The sequence below is a fragment of the Myxocyprinus asiaticus genome, chromosome 30 (genome assembly GCF_019703515.2).
Source record: "Myxocyprinus asiaticus isolate MX2 ecotype Aquarium Trade chromosome 30, UBuf_Myxa_2, whole genome shotgun sequence".
Classification (NCBI taxonomy): Eukaryota; Metazoa; Chordata; class Actinopteri; order Cypriniformes; family Catostomidae; genus Myxocyprinus; species Myxocyprinus asiaticus.
In genome coordinates this window covers 41386010-41405812 of record NC_059373.1, presented here as the reverse complement: position 1 = coordinate 41405812, position 19803 = coordinate 41386010, and the positions used below count along the sequence as shown (strand labels likewise).

The window sequence follows — 19803 nt, the reverse complement described above, 5'->3', positions numbered from 1 at the left end:
CAGGTGATATCTGTATCTTAAAGGCGATTGGCTCTTTTACCTGTAAGGCGGGACTTTCTCATCTACATCCACCATATTGGGCGTTTCTTTCATTCATTTTAATACAAGTGCTCCATCTTGGGCTAAATAGTTTACTGGCCTAACTGAGATTTTTGCTTCTTCTTCTTTTGTTTTCTTTTTTTTTAAGAAATTGATTATTCCAAATAAGTTTTTGTGCACAACACTGATTTTGATGCATTATTATTTTTTGTGCAGTGTCAGATAAAAAAAAAAAGCTCACACTCAGTATCTTAGAGGACAAAAATGTCTGCATCAAAAAACTGCCATAAAAATATTATATATTAATATTATTTTCCACTTTCACTGAATTAGATTTTTTAACCAACATCAGTCTTGATCATAACTACCAAATATTCATTCATTTTCAGGATTTTAACCCTTTAAATGCCACTTTGTTTACATAATGCCACTGTTGTTTTTCACACACAGACACACACACACTGTGAGGACTCTACATAGACATAATGATATTAATACTGTACAAACTATAGATTATATCCCCTAAACCTAACCCTACCCCTAAACCTAACCCTCACAAAAAACTTTCTGCATTTTTACATTTTCAATAAAACATTGTTTAGTATGTTTTTTTTAAGAGATTTGAATTATGGGGACACTAGAAATGTCCTCATAAACCACATTTATAGCATAATACCCTTGTAACTACCAGTTTGTAACCTAAAAAAAAGTCCTCGTAAACCACTTAAACCTGCCCACACACACACACACACACACACACACACACACACACACACACATTTCTCAATACACACATACAAAACACACCCACACAATTTAAGCTGCATCATTTATTCAACTGGCCTGCAGTGCTCTATAATACAGCAAACAGAAAATAGGAAAAAAGCATGTATTTGCTCCATAGGCTAAACATGAGAAAAATGGTGCCATCTGGTGGAATCCAGGGCTCCGGATTGAAAGCATAATATCATAAAATTCATGATTTAATGCTTTAATGGCACTGGGATCAAATATTGCAGTTTTAATGGGTTTCAATGGGGACATTTTTGTCCTGAAGGTCCTGAGTGTAACTATTTTGTGTACACAGTGTATAACAGATGTATTGTAGGAACTGAGGTTTAAATATCAAAATTCCCCAAAAAATAAACACCTTTGGCCAAAATTATGCCGTTGGCATTAAGACAGCCAAAATGATCGAAAAAACAAAAATGAAAAAGACAAAAATGCCCCGAAGATCGCAGAAGGGTTAAGCACATAGCTATGATATATTTTAATGCTCCTTTCAAGTATGTCTGGAGGATCTCCAGCCGTGGCAGGTGAAGCACCCTAAATGGTTCCACGAGTATCGTTGGATTTTTACAAACATTCCATCTAGTCTCTCTATTTATATGAGTTCATAAATGCTGAATGCATAATAATTATAAAACAATTAGCAAAATGCTGTTTAAAATAGAGAGCACAGACCATAAACATCATGAGGGGGTTCAGAGGGCGTTTGAAACTACAAATCCCACAATCCTCAGTAACTTCGACTAATTACCCAGCATTCCGCGCTACAGTGCAAAATGGCGGCGAGCACAAGCACAGACATAGCAGGCTTTGACTGTCCGTCATGGTGAGACGAGGAATTAAGCACTTTATTATTAAGCAGGAAATGAAAGTACTGCATGCATATGTGTGGAACTGATGAGTGTACACTGACTGCATGAAGAAAAGCAGTGCAGCTCACTCCAGTTTGCGTTTATAGGCGTGGACAGTAGCTTAATACACACCTGCAATTACAGCATGCATGTCTCATTCATTTCTTACTTTATATATTGTCTTCGGTCAGTGAGGCTTTGTGGATTCCAGTGTTTTACGTGAACACGCATTCATCATTTAAAGACTGATCTGATTTCATTTCAAAGGAATATTATCATTTACTGTGCACATTTCCAATGAAGCCTTAATCCATAACACTACTGAATCTTACTGTAAAATGCACACCTGCCTTTTTGCAAGGAGAACGTGCAATTTGTGAATTACATAGAAATGGATTACTTACACATTAAACGGACACATCATAATAGTCAGAATAAGAATTGCATGAATTAATTGTCTTATTATGTGTATTTCATATTTTCACAGGGCAGGGAAGCCTCCACCTGGACTCCATCTGGATGTGGTTAAAGGAGATAAATTAATAGAGGTAAGACCTTACTGTGCACCTACTGCAGTATATACTGCATCCAATTATGTATAAAAAATAATAGTATTTGAAACATTATGCATATGCAACGTTACGGCACTTTACAGTAACATGATCTCATTGCGTGCATGCTGAGCGAGGCAAGTGCCGTCACACGCAGTCATCAATTTCAAACAATAAAAGGGTTATTTTGCATTTTAAAGTAGACAGTGTTTTGATTGCATATTGCATGCAGCAAATTAGCTTATATCAATAAGTGTCATAAATAATAACGCAAGTATTACACTCTTCTTATGGTGTGCAGAAGCTGATCATCGATGAGAAGAAGTTCTATCTGTTTGGGAGGAACCCTGATCACTGTGACTTCACAATAGACCATCAGTCCTGCTCGCGAGTTCATGCGGCGCTGGTTTACCACAGACACCTCAAGAGAGTCTTTCTCATCGACCTGAACAGCAGTGAGTGCAGCCCTGCTGAACGACTACAAAAACCCCCACTGGAGATCATGTTTAATATATACATTTGTATTATTTGTTTGCTCTGCTCAAACCAGACATGATTTGATAAGGAAGATGTATTTGTTGTAGATGAGCAATAGCTGTGGTGTATTTTCCATTGTTATTGTGTTGGTGAATCTCATGAACCTTGTCAAGAACATGCGTGGGTCATATTTCATCCCAAGATCGGAAGGAAAAAAGTATAAAATTAAACAGTGAGTATTTGAATATTTACTGATTGGCCCCATTCACTTCTATTGTAAGTGCCTCACTGGAACCACTATTTTTTTTTAAATAATAAACAGGGGTGCGAGTCAAAAAAATCTTTGTGTTAATCAACATTATGTCACAAATGCTGTTAATTGAGCTTAACTTGTATTGAACCCGGAACATTCCTTTAATAGGGTCCTAAAATCAGGCTTAATTTATTGAATGAAAGATCTAATTTCTTATACCTTTGTTTTGATTTTGGTGTGAAATATGAGCTGAACATGTTCTTGACAGGTCTCATGAGATTCATTTGAAGTGCAGTCCTCAGCGTGTATTAAACAGAACAGAATCAACATCTAGTGATTCAGTAATGCTTGATATCTGAAGTACAGGTGAAGCCTTCATTCAGTTTTCATGGTCTTCATCTCTCTTCGCTGCAGCCCATGGCACATTTCTGGGCAGAATTCGCCTTGAGCCTCACAAACCTCAGCAGGTTCCGATTGACTCGACCATGTCGTTTGGAGCGTCGACGCGAGTGTACACGCTGAGAGAGAAACCACAGACACAGAGCAGCTCTGCTGCAGGAGACAGTAAAGGAGTGGAGGATGAGGAGCTCAAGGGATTACTGGGACTGCCAGAGGAAGAAACCGAGCTTGAGGTGTGTGTGTGTGTGTGTGTGTGTGTGTGTGTGTGTGTGTGTGTGTGTGTGACGGCTTAACAGATCATCTGGGTAGGGTTGCACCAGCTGTGCGTAAGTTCTCACGTAAGTTAGAACTATATACTGTATATCACACACAATATCGCAAAAATTACAATAGTAAAAAAAAAAAAAAAAAGTTAAGACCAGACAACCAATTACAACAACATACATACACACAGACATACTTAAAATAATAATAATAAAAATACTAACAAACTCATAAGTCACACAATCATAATTCTTAGACCACTATCCATGCAACTTTGTTCTTCCAAAATAAAAATAAAGTACACCAAGTTTTACGTAAAGGCACAACTATTGCATGCATGCACTAAGGCTTACGTCTGTAACTACTGTATATTGAAATAAGTCATTTGAGTATATTACAGAGAAAAGAAAAACTTTAATCTCAATTAATCTTCAAAAAATCTCAGTCATTTTGCTCATTTTCTCAAAAACATGTCTTCTCTTCCAGTTTAAACTCTTGTCATTCTCTCTAACATGGAATAGTACTTCAAATACACCTTTACTATCTAGGGTTTTTCCAAACAAAATAATACTAGAATTCAGTACATTTTTTGTTTATATTCACCCCAAATTATCTTGTACAGATTCAAAGGTAATTTAATATCAAATGTAGTAAGCCAATTTCTCTATATTGGAACAAAAAGAAGAAACCTCAGGACAATACCAAAATAAATGCACAATATCTTCTCCTCTGAACAGAATCTACAATGAGAATCGGATTCAATGATCCACTCGCATGATACATCTTTTTTTGTAGGCAATATTTTTTAGAATAATTAAAGTTGGAAAGCCCACGTTTGTTCATTAAATGATGTTTCGTAAAGTGGCCTAAAAACATCACTCCACAAAACAGACATATCAGAAAGGTCCTCCCAGTAATTCCTAATGCGTTGTGGTAGCAAACATAATTTTTTGTATTATAAGGCAAAATTATATATGTCTCTTTTATTTTATTTTAATCTTAATATTTTTCACCATTTTTTACCATTTTACAGCAATAGGAGAACGTAATTGTCTATAGCAAAAACTTGAAGAAAAATGTCCATGTTTATGCATCAACAAGATCATTTATAAAATATGATTCTTAATAAATACATCCCAAAAATAACATTTTCCCCTAATTACTATATAATAAAGAATAAGTAAACTGAGAAACAATCAGAGTGAGGTGATTTCCTTTCTATGATTGTTAAATTGTATCAGTTTTATTTATCAGAATTACTAAAATATTAACAGGCCCGTCTGTCCATTGAATTGGTACCTTGCATGGCAAATTACATTTTGTATATTTCAAAGTCCCAAGCCTAAGAAAAAAAAATTTCTCATAATTTGGAGTTAAACCAGAACAACCTGAAAATTCAACCAACTCATTTATTCATTTTGTCAAAGAAGAAATATCTGGATTAATATAAAATATGGTGTCATCAGCATATATAGAAATTTTAAACATTTTAAGTACGAATTATTTCAGATTCTTCAAAGCCTATGTTTCTATGACAAGAATAAATATGCAGACAAAGGACCTCCTTGACATACACACTTGATAAAGTCATTTTTTTTTATATATGTGCATTACTCATAACCTCGAACACGTTTTAGCATCCGTCTTTTTCTATACAAGCATACACAACAAGGACGTATTTGACCGCTGCGCCAATTATTCAGTTTCTCATGCAGGAGCGCTGTGGTTTGAAACACTTGTCAATTTAAACTTTAAAATGCATCTTGCGACAACTGTGTGCTGTGTTCACTGTGGGATCGGTCTGAACGGCCTGTAAGTCATCATCAGTGCTTGGCAAAGCATCCAAAATTTTAGCATTTAAATGTGCACTTTTACCTTAAATTCGACCAATATTCAAAATTTGAATTTGCATTTGACAGCCTTAAATTGGTTCACAAACCAGTTTGAATGATTCATTAGCCTATCAGTTGGAATCAAAATGAGTTTTAAACATCCTTACCCATTAATCATCAATGACTGGAAAGGTCATGGAAAAAATATCATGGAATTCCAAAAGTGTGGGAACTCTGAATTATACAAAATAATGCCATGCAAACACACATTTTGTGGACAGAGGATTCTTCCTCCTGAAATCGCCATGTATAGAACAAGTGCAGCTGAAGTCATGTGATCCACGACTAGTTCATATAGACTTTTCTGCAAATCTAATCGAATAGTCAGCTGAATTTCAGTTGGATGTGCATATTTGTTTGTACAGTTTGTGAGGTTTGTGGCATCGATTCATTGAAAAAATAATAAACAACGTTACTTTAGACACTGAGTAACAAGTTAACAAGACAACTGCTCATCCCAAAAGATAAATAAAGAGAAATGACCCCACTGGAAAAGTATGAGTGAACTCTAAGCAGTGGTATTAATTTGACAGAACCTGACAGAGTTCAACACGGCTCATAACAAGCGCATCTCCACGCTGACCATCGAGGAGGGAAACCTGGAGATCCAGAGACCCAAGAGGAAGAGGAGGAGCTCACGTGTGTCCTTCAGTGAAGAGGAGGAAATCATCAACCCTGGTACACACACACACACACACACACACACATGCGTGCGCCGGATGAGCATGCTTGCATACAGGAGCACGACACTGTTTTAAGAAATGGTTTTCATCCTGTACTTGAACGTATCTCTACCGTATGTGCTCACTTATTCATTTCTTTTATAAGACGGTAAATTGTGTGTGAAAATATGAGTATTGAATGTATAGAAAGTGCATATACTGTACTTACATAAATGTAGATGTACCTGTACATTTTAGAGTTCAACCGATAGTGGATTTTGCCGATACGATAACTAAGGTGGTGGGAAAGGTCAATAACCATTTTATAGTTTTTAAAATTGATTTATAGAATATCAAAAAAACAAACAAAGAGTCTTAAATGAATAAAATCCCACATGCAGTTTGTTCAACCGAAATCCCCAAAATAACCAGAAAAAATGAAGATTTGGTGTATAATGTGGTAATTATAAGTATAAACAAGCCCAAAACACACCGGAGACTCTTATTTTGAAATGATGCAAAAACTGTCAGCAAATGTCGCCATTGATTTTTGCTGATAACAATAGTTCCAAAAAGCAACTATCGGCACAGATTAATCTGTAAATCCGATATATTGGTCTACCTCTATTTGTACATGTTAAAAAACAGCAAACAGGATGTACTGCACAGTATGGTAATATTACATCCCAATAGAAGTTTTCCATCATTGACTCGATCTTCTTGCAGTCTTCTCATTCTTTTGTTCATGTTGTGACTTGTGATGGTGTTAATTAGCTCTTTTCTATTCACAGAGGACGTCGACCCCTCTGTAGGGCGCTTCAGAAACATGGTGCAGACAGCTGTGGTCCCCATTAAGGTAAAATCATTGGTTTCAAAGTGTCTGCATTGATTTTAACGGATTGAGAACTGATGTTCTCGCAATACAATTACAGTTGCTTGTTGCATGGCACACAAACAGGAAATTGTATAATGTGAGAATAATGGTTTCTAAAAGGTTTCTCGCTCCTAATGTAAAGATAGTATCCCCTGACCTTACCTGTCTGGTCATCCCTCTCTACAGTAGTCTAACTGTTCAAATGAGCTTGTTTCAATGGCATGTTACAGAACTATGGATGTGAATCATTACGGATTGAATTCATGTTGTGATTCCAGTTCAACATAATGAAGATATATGAACAGCCAAGCAGAAACTACATTGATTTAAATCTCAAAAACCTTAAGCACACAAAAAACAGCAATAGTTTTTTGGTTATTTTGAGGTTGGATATGACAAAGTATTGACTTTGAGTGAGATCACTGAGTGAGATGTTCATTTTTAGGGTTCCCACGATCATGGAAAACCTGGAAATATCAATTTAAAACTAATTTTCCAGGACTAGAAAAGTAAAAAAAAAAAATGTATATTATATAGATATTTCTATAATGTAGTGAATGTAAGTTTTAGCTATAGTAAGACTAAAATATTTCATCATCTACTGTACATATTGCTTTTGTGTAAAATAAAACTTTGCAAGTTTTTGCTTAAAAAACAGTTCACAAATCTTAATGATTCATTAGTGAACGTATCTGAATCAAAAATCCTTATCCATTTATCACTAGGGATGCACCGCTACCAATGTTTCTCTTGCGATTCCGATATCGGAAATCAGAAATACCGATCCCGATCCGATAGCAGTGTTGTTGTTTTGCATAATCAGTTTAGAATATCTTTACATTATTGTGTGGAACTAATTGGGAGTACTCTTTAATATGTAAAGAAACACAAACCTCTAACTACACATTATTTCAATGTATAGCTTATTAAGAAAAACTTTATTGTTAACTAGTATACTGGATAATGTAGCAGCAAAATTAACGGTAATTCCAGTATAAGTCTTCAGTAGAAAAGAAGCCAGTAGAGGATTCAGATCTCTTTTTTGTTCAGTTTAGTTGTAAGATATCTGCTCACTTTTCATTCACAGTTATTTTTTGGAACCCATTAAACTTAAATATTATTATAAATTGTAAACAAATACTAATGATGACAATAATATTAATAATAATTTGTTATTAATATTATTATTATTATTATTATTATTGACTTTTAATTTGAAATACAACAGTAATATATTTAAATTGTGCACTTTTTAAACCCTCACGCTTTTATTTTGACATTCTGAACTCTCCAGGAATCCTGTATGTGTCTGTTTGTAGGCAAGTTCACAGTAGCTTCTAATTCAAATTCTGGTAAAATGCTCCTCTGGTGCCGTTTTAAATGCATATTATAAGTGAACCGAACTATTGAGCATCTACGTCTGAGATGCTGTTCTTGAGTAGCGCTCAAATATCGCGCACCGCTGTGAAGGCTAAAAAACGCGCTGGCGCTGCGCATACTATATATTTACTTATTAAAAACAACCTTTTGTGATACACAGAGCTATCGCACGTCTTCAAGTGGCTTTGAATTAAATGCACGAGTCATATGAACTACTTCATTGGTGCTTTTATGGTTCTTTTATGTCATTTTTGGAGCTTGACAGGAACGAACATGATTAACACAGTATCGGATTTGGATCGGGCTCGTCGGACCAATACCCGATCCATCTAAAAGCTTCAGTATCGGAGCCGATACCGATCCAGGTATCAGATCGGTGCATCCTTAGTTTTCATAAATGACTGGAAAGGTCAAGGAAAATATCAGGGAATTTTTAAATTTCTTTTTCCAAACCTGGAAAAGTTATGGAAACTAAACAAAATTACAACAACATTTTTATAGTAAGGCTGTGAATAGATTGAAATTGTTTTAACTAATTAATCAGATTTTTAACACATTATCAGATAATTTGTTAAAAAAAAAATATTTTCCCTTATTTTCTGTTATGTACATTACAACAAACATAAAGTATGAGATATATTTACTTGTCTCAAAGAACTTGCAAGAAATTGGTTATTCATTATTTATTTTAGTATTTAAATATGTATTTAATACAGTTTTCAGTTTTTTTGCGGTAGAATTAATTATAATTTTTGCTTCATCTTATTGATGAGTGAATCGCTCATGAATCGGTTCTTTTGAATGAATTGGTCGGTAAACAAATCTTAATGACTCATTAGCAAACTTGTCTGAATCAAAACTGATAAAAAAAATCCTAATCCAGGAATCACTGGAACGCTCATGGAAAAATCATTGGTCAAAAAATGTGGGAACCCTATCATTTCTTTAACCGCTCCGACTGACTCATTTTGACCAATTCATTAAAAAGAACCGACTCGTAAGATTCATGCGAATCAGATATGTTTGTATGTTGCTTGTTACGTGCAACCATTGAACACAGCACGAAAAGATTGTCTTATTTCACAGCACCAAGCATTGGTGAAAGAATGTAGATGTTAAATGTGTTAACAAAACCGACTGCCATTAAAAACATTAGTTTCTAGCAGTTTTTAAAAAATGGAACTGGATCTGAATAAGAATTGCTTCTCATTTCCCAACTAAAATGCTTTCACTCTTTCACGTCTCGACCATAGAAGAAGAAACTGGAGGCCCACGGTACACTGGGACTGGACGACAGCATAGCGCGCCGGTTACAGAACTTCCCTCTCAGCGCTGGGCTCTATGGAGACCTGCCGCCCACCAGTCATGAGGCAGGTGGACAAGGGGGTGGAGCTCAGGGGGGCGGGTCTTCTGCAATGCTGGCCGGGATGCCTCTGCCCTTCCCCAACCCCGCCCCAGAGGTCAATCTCTCGCCCACCACAGTGCAGCCCCCTGCCATGCTCAACCCCACCCCTGCTCCTGGACCCTACTCGGCCGAACCCCTCAACGAGCCACGCAAGAAAAAATACGCCAAGGAGGCGTGGCCTGGCAAGAAGCCCACCCCCTCCCTGCTGATCTAACATGTTTTACTATAAAACAGGATAGCCAGATCCTACAGACAACAGATTTAAAGATGACCATTACGGATATCAGCCTTGGAGTTTGGAGTACTTTTATTAGAGGATATTGTTTCCATGCGTCATTTTGGACAAATTAGATACTTCAACGTTACCCGTTACAGGTCGAGGCATTACTGTAGGGATTATTCGTTTCGAAAATGTGAGGCATCTACAGAAACTGCTGGTGTATCAGGAAGTTGGTGAATTTCACAAAGAAATGTCTAGGTCATATTTAACCCCAAGTCAGAAGAAATGATATTTTGCATAAAGAAAATAAAGCTTATTAACTGTAACAGTTAAGCACATATACCTCTCAATTCTCATTGACACCGGCATACTTTGGAGTTTTCAAATGAAAATGGATTAGTGTGGAGTTGGCCTAAAGTGTATAAATACTTTCCAAAGAAAATATCAAAAAATGTCCACATTACAGCAATAAGAATGGGATTGTTTTTTTAACTTAAAGGCAGTACAAAATATTACCTTGATTTATAAATTATTTACAATTTAAATAATTGTTAAATCAGTTTAATTAGAATTTGTGAGGACATGTGCTTAATTGTCACAATGCAAAACTCTAAATGGTCCTAAAAATAGGCTTCATTTTCTTTATGCAACATCGGTAACATTAAGGTTCAATTTATTACATCAGTTAACTACATTTGTTAACATGAATAATAATGAACAATACTTTTACAGCATTTGTTAAACTTGGTTAATGTAAATTTCAACATTTCCTCATACATTTGTTTTAAATTAGAAGTTGCATTTGTTAACATCATTAGTTAATGCACTATGAACTAACATGTACTGACAAAGAACAGTTGTGTTTTTATCAATTAACATTAAGAAAGATGAATGCTGTCTAAAAATAGTTTATTGCTAAATAATGATACCTAATACATTAATATTAACAAATGGAACCTTATTATAAAGTGTTGCCCTTATTTCTTCTGATTTTGGGCTGAAATATAACGTGGACATGTTGATCAGGTTTCGTTAGATTCATCCAGATAGGATGTAGTGATGCTTAAATGAGTAGCACCTCATCGTAGTTGGTTGTTTCAGGTTTTCCTGACGGGAACACACTTCAGAAAGCTCGCACCACATGCAGTAGATATCAGTAGGTGATTGAGTAAATGTCTTCTCACTCACGGTAAGATACAATCTGTAGTTGTTGTCAGCCACACTAATGGGAACCAGCAGCCGTTGCATTCTAACAATAACACGTATTTAATACTTTTTATGTTTTCAAAAACCAAGAGCTTATTTCCTCTGGCAAAATTGTCACTGTACGTTTAAGATGTTTTTGTATTACATATTTGAAGTACAAACCAAACCATTGAACTCAACCAAATGTTACATTACTAAACCGTAATGCTGTAGGTTCAAATGCGTTATCATGAGACTATTTGTATTACACATAGGACATTTTTAATGACATTTTTCAAAACACTGTGGTTGTATATTGGTTTATAGAGAGAAATTGAAACTGAACTTCTTACACCTGATTGTTCAAAGACAGAAATGAGAACAGAGTGATTTATGTCATCTGAAAGCAGGGAATTGCCTTGTAATGTGAACCGTTTGTTAGCGTTTTTATATATATTTTTTATATCTGAATGGATCTTGCTACCCATTGTTGTGAGTGATGGCACACATGAAAAGACTTGATGTGGAAAGATGAAAGGAATTCTTGTCATTGTTGGATTATTTGTCTAATAAACAGTATTCCTTACCCGAAACTGAATATGGATGTCAATGGTGAAGTGCGGTGATAACCAGATTTGTCATTTTCTGAAGATATGAGTGGTGTTTGAATGTGCAAAACACACTACCAAGATGCTGGGTGGTTGCTAGCACTGTCAGAAATGAACTTTGCTATTAGGAGGCAATATTTGTCGCCTTGATTTGGTATGGTAATGTGGCAAAATTTGGCCGCATCCACACTTTATTTGAAAACGCATTGATTTTGCCAAGTTTCATCTACTCTGGAAGTAGAAAGACTTTCGCTCTCTGGAAAGCGATGATGTTAGAACACTGAAAACAGATTTCAAACGGATAAGTGTAGGCATGATCTGATCTCCATATATGCAAATACTTTTGATAATTGCACCATATATGCCATACTATCAAGATATTTTGTGTACCATTTATGTAAAATAACCATGTCAGCATGCTGTACCAAGTTTGTTTATATAATCATTTTTGCAATTTCATTACCTCTTAAATATTACACTGGAAAAAAATGTTTTCATGGAAAAATATAAATATAAAGATATAAGAAAAGATTAAGTACTTTTTACATATAAGTTAAAGCGTGAAATTGAAAATATTAAGTAAATTAATGCTCTAGCTTACAAGTAAATATTATTTATGATTGTTATCTTTACATGTCATAAGTAGAAAATCTTGTCATATTTATTTGCTAATTTGAGTAAATTTCACAGGTAAATAAAATGAGTAAATTTTACTTAACTTTTTGAAGCTGGTGTTCTCAACATGCACTGGGCTTGCATAATTATTCAGCTTGCACTGTTTCACTGTTTGCGAGTTTATTTACACCACTTATATTGTTGATTTTGTTGTTACATTTGGTAACCATGTTTCGAGAGGTCTGAAGTTACCATTTGATTGTTACCGTTATTGTGTTTTGTGCATCAAGTGTTCGGGTCTGCGTGGATTGAGTATCGATCACCATTAAAGCTAGGAGATATTGTCTAATAGACTTCGTAGCATGCATTAAGCTTCCCTGTGGAAGGTTTCTGTGTGTCATGTGGTACATAACTATGTATGTTAAAAAAGCATTGAAATACTAGTACACTTTCAAAAGTATGTCTTAATTCAGTGCAGCATTGTCTGAGTAAACTGACTTGAAACAGAGTATTGGAAAATAAACTTTAATGAGTATTTCTTATTAAAGCCACCAAGAATTGTGTAGCGTTTACTTGGACATGTGGTCTGTACTGATTCTAGAGATGGGGGGCAAAACATGTTTTAAATCTTAGTTTTTATTTTTTAATACTAAATTAATTTGAAATGGATATATTTGTAGACAAAGGTCTCGGCTAACAAACTGTGTAAGGGAGCAGGTTTTTTATAAAAACACTTTTTTTTCTTCCTGAAAATGGACATTTATTCACCTCATAACTTATATCTTACTGTCATTTGACACACTAAAAAGCATGCTATTTTAATTTGATCCATCCAACAAGAGTGTGAAGTCTTTAATTATCTTATAATGGTGTTCAGTAAAAGAGTTAAAGGGATAGTTCACCCAAAAATAAAAATTCATCATTTACTCACCCTCATGCCATCCCAGATGTGTATGACTTTCTTTCTTCTGCAGAACACAAATGAAGATTTTTAGAAGAATATTTCAGCTCTGTAGGTTCATACAATACAAGTGAATGTTGATCAGACCTTTGTAGCTCCAAAAATCACATGAAGGAAACAGAGAAGAAATCCACATGACTCCAGTGGTGAAATCAATGTCTTCAGAAGCGATCAAATCGGTTTTGGGTGAGAACAGAACAAGTGATAAAATACATTTTATATATATATATATATTATTTTTTATTTTTTTTCACACTATTCAGAAAATTCTGATGGAGTTGACAAAACTGAATATTTTTCTAATTTCTAACAGAAATTATCATAGTGGGAATGACGGTGTTGACATGTTGAAGCTGTAACTGCAGAGATTTAAATATTGTTTGTTTAAAATATAAAAAAATAAATACATTTACCAGACCAAATGTCCTACTGTTGCATCCACCATGAGCAGGAAGTGTGAAAGAGGTACTCAGAGTTACAGTTGACCATGACATTGTCTGATTTATTTTGGATTATAAAAAAAAAATGTGATGGAGTTGAGCAAAGTGAGGACACAACTTTGATTGGCAGTTTTGTTACGGAAAATATAATTGAAAGTTTACTTTATGTATTGTTTGATATCTTACAGATCCCTACCTTTTATTTGATATTTATATTTATAAATTTGTTGCATTTTTAAACACTTTATTTGGCAGTTTAACTCTGTGACCTCTCGCTGAGGACAGGTTAAGTTACATGTGCTTCCGAGTATAGAGCATGCATTTTAAAACAATTATAATTAAATTATTTTAAAAAATATAAGTAATGAATGCCCTGAGAGTACATATTTCCTTTAGATTGAACTTTTGTTTTGTCCTTTATCTGAAATTGTTTTCATGTGTTCTTTTTTCTTTCTTTTAAATAAATAAACCCCGCTCCAAAGTTTTTTTTTTATTTTTCTTCAGTGTACACTCACTGGCCACTTTATTAGGTACACCTGTACATCTACTTATTCATGCGGTTATCTAATCAGCTAATCATGTGGCAGCTGTGTAATGCATTAAATCATGAGCTTCAGTTAATGTTCACATCAATCATCAGAATGAGGAAAAAATGTGATCTCAGTGATTTGGACCGTGGTATGATTGTTGGTGTCAGACGGGCTGGTTTGAGTATTTCTGTAACTGCTGATCTCCTGGGATTTTCACACACAACAGTCTCTAGAGTGTATAGAGAATGGTCCGAAAAACCAAAAACAACCAGCGAGCAGCTGTTCTGTGGGCGAAAATGGCTTGTTAATGACGGAGGTCAGAGAATAATGGCCAGACTGGTCCAAGCTGACAGGAAGTTGACAGTAACCCAAATAACCAAATGTTACAACAGTGCTATGCAGAAAAGCATTTCTGAACGTACAACACATCGAACATTGAGGCGGATGGGCTATAGCAGCAGAAGACCCCTCCGGGTACCACTACTGTCAGCTAAGAACAGGAAACTAATGCTGCAGAGGGCACATGCTCACAAAAACGGGACAGTAGACGATTGCAAAAACATCGCCTGGTCTGACAAATCTGGATTTCTGCTGAGGTACACAAATGGTAGGCCCACTGCAGCCTTAGTTTTCTGTTCTTGGCTGACAGAAGTGGAACCCAACGTGATCTTCTGCTGTTGTAGCCCATCTGCCTCAAAGTTCAACATGTTGTGCACTCTGAGATGATTTTCTTCTCACCACAATTATACAGAGGGAGTTACTGTAACCTTTCTGTCAGCTCGAACCGGTCTGGCCACTCTCTGTTGACCTCTCTCATCATCCAAGCGTTTTCAGCCACAGAACTGCCGCTCGCTGGTTGTTTTTTGTTTTTGGCACCATTCCAGTGGCAGTAAATTCCAGTGACTGCTGCATGTGAAAATCCCAGGAGATCAGCAGTTACAGAAATACTCAAACCAGCCCGTCTGGCACCAACAGTCATGCCACAGTTCAAATCACTGAGATCACATTTTTTCCCCATTCTGATGGTTGATGTGAACATTAACTGAAGTTCCTAACACATATCTGCATGATTTTATACATTACACTGCTGCCACACGATTGGCTGAATAGATAATCGCATGAATAAGTAGATGTACAGGCATTCCTAATAAAGTGGCTGGTTAAAACCTATATAAGATCAACCAATAACACGAATTTGATTCAGAAAGGCCATTACCAGTCTCTTCAATCGATTCATTGAAAGGAACCGGTTCAAATGAACAGTTCGTTTGCCAGTCTAACATCTTTTCACTGGTTGGAACAGTCAGTATGGGCCCACTTTAAACATTCACTACATCTCTATTTGCTTCCAATAATGCGAAACAAATTGTTACATGACAGATGTTCTGCATGTTCCTATTCTGTTTTTAGGACAATTTCGCAGTGAATAATAGCAAGAAACACGTTTAGGACAATGCTGTGGTGCATTTGGTTGCTATTTAAAGGTGCAGTATGTAATATATTTACTGTACTAAAGCATACAATTATTATAATATGTTGTCAGAGATTTAGGAAACATGCTAAGATGAAATACTGGCTTCTCCGAAAACAATGCTACAGCCAGTATATTCTACTTTGAAATGTCCGTTCCGGAATTTCTGTTTATGTTTTGACCTGTGTGATCCCGCCCACTGCCCACTTCACCAATAGTATTTCCACACCCCGGGTTGCCAGATTTGAAACAAGTTAGTGGGCAAACACAGCGCGCTGCAGCCATGGAAGCCAGCAATACATCTAGCTAACATTGACAGAGTTCCAAATGAGCTGGTTTATAATTTGCAAACAATAAAAACATTGCAAACGTATACATTAGCTGATCAACATACAGTGTAAGGCTCGTCACTTGCAATGGTCAGTTTGCTCGTTCCTGTTGCATGTCCTCAACCTGGCAAACCACATGAACTTCAAGTCTGGGGGTGGGGAGACAACTCTCTCCAATATTTTGAATTTGGACTGCAGTACCCATTTTAAACGCTTGATGTCAATGTTACATATTGCTCCTTTAATGTTTCAGGCAAAAATAATATATACATTAAGAATTACACAAGAACATCTGTGGTTGTATTTTAACTATGAGTTATCTTGTTTTGAAAGTCTTAACACTCTTAAGGGGAACATTTATGAGTGCTCAGAAATATTAATGGCTGTAGACAATATGTCAATAATGGATTTTGCCCACTAGAGAGTGCTGTGTGACAAAGCTGTCCATGTGCTTTCGTTCAACACGCTAGGGTGCATGCTGTGGGCATATGTCAAAATTTGAAAAAGAACTGCATGTGGGAAGTGTCTCTTCAAGATTTTACGTGTCATTAAGGATGATGGCTTTATGGTTGACCAAATAAATCCATACATTTTCCTCTAAGAGAAACACATGCCTTGCTATGCACTCTATGCACTCAGCAAAGCAAATTAAATCTCAAAATGCATTTCAGTGCAGCACATCTCATTAGAAGTTCTACAGTATGCATGGAAGATATTTGATATTGTCATTAAATATTGCTAATTTCTTACACATTTGGTGGCTCTCAGTTTCAGGCGTCATGTTTTTGAGAGTGTCTATGAAGCCCACTAGGGGTCTCACGCATTCTTCTGTGACTGTACTGTCTCAATGTGCGGATAAATGGCACCTCATTAATCAAATGTGCATGAGTGCGCTCAGGTTGCCATGGCAATAATTATCAGAGCAGCCTAATTAACTTTCTCAATTGCTTAATGATATACGACCCTATGAACTCCCCCCGTTTCTTCCCTCTCTATAATTCGGGCTGATTTTTTTTCTCTTTAAATTTTTCTTCTCTGTTCACTCTCGCTGTTAACCTGTGACCACCATTTTACGAGAATAAAATACAGATTGCCAGTAACACTGGTAGTTAAAGTGTAAAAGTGCAGTGCAGTCCAGGTCCAGCTCTGAGTTTCTCTGGCACCTTACTTACTGCAAGGTCAACAACTGTACTTTTATGAAATGCACAGCTGTACCTTTAAAGGATCCATTCAGATTCTGTGATGGAGAAAACGTATTATTAGCAAGTCAGTCCACTCGGCAGACAGCTTTTGAACACTCCCGGGCAGATATTTTTCTATGTAAACAAGTGACATGACTATCTACTTGAATGGGGAAAGACCAAAATCTCCAAAACAGTTGGTCAAGATTAAGAGAAAAGAACATATTTCAAATCAGCAGTAAAATCTGACAACACTGGTATCATTAATGTGCAGATTATGCTATAAAAAAATAAAATCCCGTCTTGTCTCGCTGATGCGCATGCGCGTTCTCAAGTTGATTGTCAGACGATGTCTGTATTTCAAAGGTGATTGGCTGTTTTACCTGTAAAGCAGGACTTCCTTTCTACAACCACTGGCTGTTCCAATTTCTCCCATTCAGTGTCTCCCATAGAAGTGACCCAATGCTGTTACAGACTCTCTGCTAATCCACATTTTTCCTGAACGCGAAAATGCAGTGTTTTCAGTCGCATCTGCGTATATTCTTAGTGGGTAATAAAGTATTACATTTGTAAAAATGGGCAAAAAATATGTCGCTATATATAGTGCCGACACTTCACAAAGTCAAGATGATTTATTGACAGTGCCTCACCTGAGAGTGTAGATGACATGAAGTGATGGTCTGAGGTTATAATGTTGATATCATTAACTACTTTGAGTTGTTATGACAGCCAACAACAACACAAGTTGAGCCAGAAATGAATTTTTACTCCAAAAAAACGTAAATGAATGTTGTTCTCCGTATGGATCATTTGTTTTGGTAGTTTTTTCATTGTGTCTCGAGACCAGAATCAGAAAACAGGCAAGCAGAATCATCAGTGAATGCACAGGAAAACTGTGGATAGTGTGGGTTTGTGACAGATACATGTCATGTCTTTGTATGCTGTCGATTACCACAGAAAATAATTTCAGTTCATCCAACAGTTAACAGTGTTGACAGGGTGAGAGTTTTAAAGCAGAAATGCGAGGCTTGTATTTTTGTTAAAGCCCTCATAAGCACAAAAATGTTTGTTACTTGAGCTGTAACAGTGTTTAAATCATCGTTTTGACTTTTGTAGGTGGCGGAACTATGAGTTTGGATGATATAATTACAATGTGATGTGTGTTCCATTAATTTCCGTTGATAGAAATGTACATGTTGTGCCATTTCATATTTCTTTCTCTCTTTTTCACTTACCAATTAAGATAGGAAGGTTCCCTTAAGACTCAGTACACTTGACATTGCGTTTTGCTAATGCATATGGGGAGTGTCCTTCCACTCGACCTAGTTGAAACCTCTCTAAAATAACGCCAATATTCTAATATTGGCTATGGTATTTGAGCCCTGCCTTTTTAGGCGCAAAGCTGTCCACTATAAAAGCAGGCGCACAAACACTATTCCTTAGAATTTTCTTCCTTCAAGACAGTGATTAATCTCTTGTCTAGAAGCCCTCTACTGTTTCACCGTAGACTACATGAGTCAGCGGGAGGGATCTTCACGGCAAGAGAAGACTCTCCGCTCCCCTGCAGTGTTCTGGCGAACATCACTCCGTCTTGCCGCTTGACGCTTCGCTGGTGAATGGGCCACTTCAGCATCCTGATTCCCGCAGCGCTTCAGCAGGAGTTGTGTATCCTTATAAGCAATTGTATATTATTATATATTGTGTGTGTGTGTATATATATATATATATGTATAAAAGTGACGCTTACGTGTTCGTGTCATTTTAAAGATGTCATTCCATAAGTTTGCCTTGTGCGAGAGGCACATCCCGCCATCAGATCAGCATGAGAGCTGCATTCCCCTCCTGCGCCCTCCCACCCACCTCTTCTGTGACACCCGAGGGATCACGGCTTCATCTCGTTTGGCGGTTCTGACGCTGGGGAAGATGACGATGTCATGTCTCTTGCTGCATCAGGTGAGTGGTCAGTGGATGACGCTACCGCCCCTTCCCCCAGCGAGGGCAAGGAGCGTGTACACGCCACTGACAAGGAGATGCTTTGTGTCCTAAATATTGTGAAGAGCTCAATATTGAGTGGTCTCCTCCAGAGGAGCCTACACAATCTCGCCTTGATGAATGGTACCTGCAGTCCCGTAGATCTGCCTCGTTCTTCCCTGAAGTTCATAACAAACTGTCAAAATCCTGGCACACACCCTATTCAGCTCGCTGTGATTACATCCTCTCTAATGTGGATCACGGGGAAGAAAACTGTTATGCCCAACTACCCCCACTGAAAGAGGCGGTAGCAGCACACCTCTGCCCCACAAATAGCAGGGTGTGGTACTCATGCCCCATTCATCTTTCTAAGCCGTGTCGACTAATGTCCACAATGACTGGAAGAGCATACTCAGCAGTGGACCAAACTGGTTCAACACTCCACACGATGGTGTT

At 36.7% G+C, this 19803-nt stretch overlaps 1 protein-coding gene across 1 annotated transcript; it reads left to right on the top strand.

Moving 5' to 3' along the window:
- Window positions 1-1598: 1598 nt before the first annotated feature.
- LOC127420747 (nuclear inhibitor of protein phosphatase 1-like) lies at window positions 1599-13760 on the top strand. The gene is made up of 7 exons (XM_051663269.1): window positions 1599-1654; window positions 2167-2227; window positions 2532-2685; window positions 3375-3592; window positions 6049-6193; window positions 6969-7033; window positions 9685-13760. Exons 1-7 carry the CDS (start codon window positions 1605-1607, stop codon window positions 10048-10050), a joined length of 1059 nt encoding a protein of 352 aa, XP_051519229.1. The 5' UTR covers window positions 1599-1604; the 3' UTR covers window positions 10051-13760.
- Window positions 13761-19803: the final 6043 nt, after the last annotated feature.